We start from the raw sequence: 6,000 nt of genomic DNA on the forward strand, positions 1-6,000 counted from the left end.
TATTTGAAAGCGCTTATTTGAAACGCGAATGGTGTCTTACTGCTTTTTATTCGTGTAAACTACCCTTTACAAAGCTTCATTTGATTCAACATCAAGGCGACATGCTAAACATCTCAAAGTAGAGGGATGGAGCACAAAATGTAACAGAAAAATAAAGAAAAAAAACAATAGTCAAAAATGGCGGCCAAGTCAAAGAAGCGGCTGTCTAAAATTGAAAATAAGTTATTAAAATTAGAAAAATTAGAATTAAAAGATGTATTTTGTTCAATTTGTCAATCTATTTTAATAGAACCAGTAACCCTGCCGTGTTTTCATGATTTTTGTCATCGATGTTTTAATGGCAGCATAGAAAATAATGCTTTGTGTTGTCCTCTATGTCGATTACGAATTGGATCCTGGCTAAGAACAGCAACAAAACAAAAGAATTTGGTGAACGTTGAACTTTGGAATTTTATTCAATCGAAATTTCCTCAAGAAATTGAAATTAAAACGAAAGGAGAAGATATCCATTTGCCAGAAGGTAAACATCTGAAAGAATACGAACTAAAACGATAGTAAATCGATATTTTGTTTATGTTTATAAAGTAAAATGTTTTTTGAAAAATGAATTCATAAACTAAACTTGTTATTTGCTGATGATACGGGTAGTGGCCTATTCAATGTAACTATTGGAGCATTCAGGATCTCTCCAATTTCAAACCCACAACAGTTGACTTTTAATAACATAGGTAGCGTAATTTATATTTATTAGGGTTAATACCATGTTCCTGTTTCGAAACATCTATAAATTTACATAAGTTATCATGTGGATTAATAATGATTCCTATTAAATATGTAAATTGACAAATCTAAGAATGACTAGACAGAAGGATCTGGCTTTCTTTTTAGCTAGATAAAGCTAAAGAACTAACATACATACTAACAACAACATAGTTGGGAAAAAGGCTCAGAGGATGAAACATAAAGAACTAAATATTTAGATAAATAACTCCTTTTGCATTTCAGAAACACCATTGCCCCGTCTAAGTGAGCCTGGAGAAATAAGGTCAGAATATGAGGCTGAACTGAGGCGGCTCAGAGATGAGAGGGTTAGATTAGAGCAAAAGCATATACAGGAGACTGAACTATTAATCAAGTATGAGTTTATTAGTATATTCACTATTCTAAGAAACAGCTTACATTTGCTTGTGCCTATTAACCATGAGATTTTCATTACAGGAAACTTCAATCTGATGAGGAAGAAGCCCATAAAAAGTATTTAGAGAACTTAAAACAAGATGAACTGCTAGCACAACAAATGCAGCAAGATCATGTTAAAGACAATGTACCACCACCAAACACTCCTAGGAAACTAAATGTTAAAGCAACAGCTGCAAAACCTAGACTTAAAGCTACTAAAATTGATAGTTATTTATCTAAATTACAAGTACCCACCAATAAAGAGTAAGTTTAAATTTTGTAGCTTGTAAATCATAATAATCTAAAAATTTTTGGTTTTACAATTTTCAAGTCTTTAGCAATAAATTGCTATACTTATACAATATCAGTAAAAGGCACCATGTTACTTGTTATGTATTTGTTTTTCTCAGGGATAGTGGTTTTAAAAAGTCCAAAATTCTGTCCCATTGTGCCATATTTATGTAACTGGGCATTCACTGTTTTCTTGGTTAGCAACTCTACTAGCTGGTTTTCCATGGTTGCACTCGCATCCTTTGGGAACTTCATTCCGTACCTGGATAAAATATTGTCTATGTTACTCAGGGATAATCAAACTTTCCAACAGATAAAGAATGTTTCAAATCTGTTCAGTAGTCACAAAAAATGTTTCCTCTTTATTATATTAGTATAAATTGTATTATCTCATTGCAGTAGTTCACAAATAAATAATGAAGCTAATGATAACACCAGCACTGATGGATCCACTCCTAAAGCTCCAACAGTCAAGCCTATGAATGGAACTTCGCCAGAAATGGTGCCAAGTTATGGAAAACTAATTAAAAGCTTTATAGATAAAAAAAATAAACTTGGCCCTGGTTTATGGAATAAAGAAAATGGAGAAAGTGTTAAAGAAAAGGTATGTTGCTTGTACTTGAATCGATTGAAGTTAGTATTTAAAAATGAAGATGAATGTTTAATCTTGAAATAAATCCAAATAAAAGGGGCTTTGGGCCTTGGGCCCTTTTACATTATTGATTCTCTAGTGAATGCAAGATGGGCTCCTGATAACAATATATGATTTTTTTGTTTTCCTCGCAATGTTGCTTCTTTTATAAACAGAAAGCTAATGCGAATGATTAGCGTGAGTCCGAAGTAGTCTACTAGTTCTAATAGTTGTGGTCACCTTTAACAGATAATTTCAAGAAGGCTAGGTACCAGTAAGAATGGTGTTTGCATGTTTACAGAAAGAAGACCCTAAAAGCACTGATAAAGAAGTAAGCAATTCAGAAGATAAGGTGAAATCAAAAAACTCAGTTCCTTCCCTCCTTGTGTCCTTGCCACTGCCATACACTGGAATACTACAACACAAAATAAATGCAGCTGAAAACAGAAACCTCGAAACTGGAAGTGTTGACTCTATGCGACAAGAGTTGTGTTACTTCAAACCTATTGAATCAACTACACCAACAAGGTGTGTACAAGTTATTATATGTTTTTTTATTATAAGTAATCACAAAATGCAATATTAATCAGCTTAACTTTTCTTTTAGTTTCAACACAGGTAAAACCCTCCCGCTCCGCGTTCCAGGCGTGCGAGTGGACAAGGAGGCGTCGTCGTCACGTACGGAGCCTGTTCCAAGCCGTGCGCAGTATTTGGAGGGACTTTGTCGCCTCAGAAATATGTCCTTAGCTAAAAACTTACCATCTGCCTTTGTTATTGCACTAAATATCCTTAAAGTTAAAAAGGTAAGGATCTCACCAGCCATAAATAATACCTAACAAGCATTGTTTTCCTGAATGATAATCTAGAAAAGTGTTTCTTTCATGCAAATTAAAGCGGTTACTCTAGCTAGGTTGTATGTAATGCTGAACTAGTTAACAACTATCTCAACTTTAATTTTCGCTGCAGACCATGGTAAAACATCAGAACTACATCTTAGTTATAATTTCTTACAGGAAAACCCCGGCAAATGCGAGACAAACAGATCAAAAATAAAGAAAACTGCATCAACCAGTCCTTGCGTTGCACCCCTGCCTATCAAACGAAACATTAATAGAAATAAACAAACTATTCACATTGATGGCATTGCTAAATTGAATAATGAAACTAATCTTAGACGCACTAGATCTATGGGAAGTATTACAAAAGATGAAAATGAAACAACACCAAAAAAAGGCAAAATGAAGCAGAGAAAAGTTTCATCTGAGAGGAAGCCATATTTACGGAGTGATTCCAAAAAGTCAAGTACCAAAAAGGAATTAAACAGTCCACCATTAATTTCAGAAACAATAAATAACAATAAGGTCAATTTAGCTGTAAAAAATTTGTCTAGTCCATTAAAGAATTGTGATGTTAAGAAAATACTACAAGAGCAGCTCAGAATTGAAAAGTTGATTGAACAGGAAAAGAATGATTTTGAATTGGCGCGAAAGATGGAAGCTGAGTGGAACGGCCGGAGGAATCCTCGACGGTCCACCATCAAACGCCAAGTGACCCTCAACTATGCTCTCAGGCCCGCCAAAAAACTAAAGGTCTAATGTAACTCCTTAGTCTTATGAAAGCATTTTTAGTTTAGACAATTTATGTGGTTGTTAAATTAATTTGTTTGTTATTTTATTTACATCTGACATCTGAAAGATTCACTGTTATTAGTTAGTTAGTAACAGAAAAGAAACCTCTCAGCTATATATTTTATTATCATAGTCAATCCAATTAATTTTGTATGACAGTGGCAAAAGTGCATTGTAAATAAGAATGTACGAGCAGCGTCATATCATATCTTCAAAGTCGCTATTTATGATTCTATAATTTAAAATGTATGCAGCTTCTATTACTCACCGATTACGTATATGTAATGTATAAGTAGGCAGATTCTTCGGCTACCCAAACCTGTTGATTGTATTAAAAAGAAAAATATGATTTTATAGCACTAAATGAAACACATTATACTATTATTACTTTGTTGCTTTCATTCGATGCTATCAGATTAGACATTTGTGTTGGGTGTATGTTAGAACTAAGAACATCGTAAAAATTGCTGACAATACCTTTATTAGTTTCATCAATCACAACAGAGAGTCTCTTTGAAATAACAGAAGTAGAATGCCATTCATTTTGGGAACCATTTTTATTTTGAAATCAGAATCAGATGTTGATTCAGATAAGGTCGAGTCGAGATCAATTAGATTCACTTGAAATACTTATATATTTATGTGCGATTGGATTAGTATGGACTTGGCAGTCATAAATTTAGGAAATATTTAAACTATTCGGAAATTTCAACTGGGTCATAATGTTTCTGTGCTAAGATAAACTTATAAAGGTAGCATATATTATAGGGTATCAAAATGTCTAATCTCCAATTAATAATAATGTAAAAATATATCCTAGTATCCATAACAAAATAATGTAGACGCATTATTGAAATTAATGTAAATCGAATTGAAGAAATCCTCTAACTTACGTAATCACTACAGCTAGAAACAGTTATAACATAATAAAAAAGGCATGGATATGGATTATAATAACTTATGTAATAACATTATTTTATACTTGTACTTACGTAAATATAAAGACTACGTATAAAATAATGTTATTTTGCTATCGGTACCAGGGAGTAAAATTACACACTTTGATTTAAATTTACTTTCAATGCACGCTACTACAGATGACGCCAAAATTGGGCGAAAACTCGTTTTCTTAAAAGTATTCGAATTAATAACAAACAATGTGTGCATGTGGGTTGAAGGCCTATTCTTTTTCAATTCAAGAGATACACGATTCAGTAATAGAGTGTGTGCAACTACAGTGGAAGCGGGGCGGGCAACAGAATCTGCTAGCGGGTAACACAAACATACTTTTTGACTAGTCGAACCAACTGCGGACGGGGTGGGTGAGCGGAAACCGCAGTTAAAACTAAGCAAACGCTGACGCTGTTATTGCATACTAAGAGATTGCCAGAACTCTTAATTATGACATTACAGATAAAAAGCGTCTAACCTTCGATCTTAGTTCACACGCCAAAAATATGAAATTCCATATTCAGGATCCGTGAATTTCTTTAAAACATAATATTTTCTTAATTAACTCCATATGTAGATAACAAGTCTTGACGACTTTCTTCAGAATTTACTATTCAGAACCCAAGTTAGACCATTATAACCTTGTAAATAATTTCGCTGTATGAGTCACCAGAATGGGCCTTCAATCCATTTTAACACTTAAAAATCCCAAGTACTTCATATTTTTTCTATGGAACTTAAGTCAGCAGGATAAAAAGGGAAACAATTACTGTCTCATGTTTTCGTATTTATGGCAGCAATTAGGGTGAAAGCGCTCGCAATAATTTTTATGGAAATAAACGCTTTAAAAAATGATACAGCATGATATCTATTCAAGATATGCATCAATCTATTAGAATATAACATTAACTTGATTCTGAATATCTGGATTTCAAAGTGTTGTATAATGTAGATATCTTGTTCTCAGATTCGAAAAATAGGGATGCTATATATTAGTATGTGATTACTCGTCGACTACCGGCTGTTTGGCTATTTGTAAGTAGACCCATTATCGCCTGGCTCTTTGACTGTAAAAGTTAGAAAGCTTTATTGTAATTGATCGCTCGTAGTTATTTCCCGCGTATAGGTTTCAGAAAAAAATGTTATCTTATCAGTAGACGCGGTCAGCGATTTCGTCGATGATTCTCTTATTTTCATACTATTAATAAAACGGGTCAAGTGCGAGTCAAACTCGCATTGTAAGTGTTCGTTCTGTTTAATAACTGTAATACATGTATTTTTTGTAAGAAATACGCTATGAAAATATACAATTCTTTTGTA

The 6,000-nt window shown here is 33.4% G+C and overlaps 1 protein-coding gene across 1 annotated transcript; it reads left to right on the top strand.

Annotated features, from left to right (window-relative positions):
- The first annotated feature begins 154 nt into the window (after window positions 1-154).
- LOC110383776 (uncharacterized) lies at window positions 155-6,000 on the top strand. Its single transcript, XM_021344668.3, has 7 exons — window positions 155-520; window positions 1,006-1,135; window positions 1,219-1,443; window positions 1,870-2,074; window positions 2,403-2,629; window positions 2,709-2,904; window positions 3,115-6,000. The coding sequence occupies exons 1-7, from the start codon at window positions 178-180 to the stop codon at window positions 3,694-3,696; spliced, it is 1,908 nt and encodes a 635-aa protein (XP_021200343.3). The 5' UTR covers window positions 155-177; the 3' UTR covers window positions 3,697-6,000.

Source organism: Helicoverpa armigera, chromosome 5 (assembly GCF_030705265.1).
Source record: "Helicoverpa armigera isolate CAAS_96S chromosome 5, ASM3070526v1, whole genome shotgun sequence".
Lineage (NCBI taxonomy): Eukaryota > Metazoa > Arthropoda > Insecta > Lepidoptera > Noctuidae > Helicoverpa > Helicoverpa armigera.

Excerpts from the sequence above, each read along its gene's own strand:
- LOC110383776 (XM_021344668.3), top strand. The coding sequence starts at position 178 with ATGGCGGCCAAGTCAAAGAAGCGGCTGTCTAAAATTGAAAATAAGTTA. Across the intron at positions 521-1,005 it reads AGATATCCATTTGCCAGAAG|AAACACCATTGCCCCGTCTA; the intron begins GTAAACATCTGA and ends TTTGCATTTCAG. Across the intron at positions 1,444-1,869 it reads CAAGTACCCACCAATAAAGA|TAGTTCACAAATAAATAATG; the intron begins GTAAGTTTAAAT and ends ATCTCATTGCAG.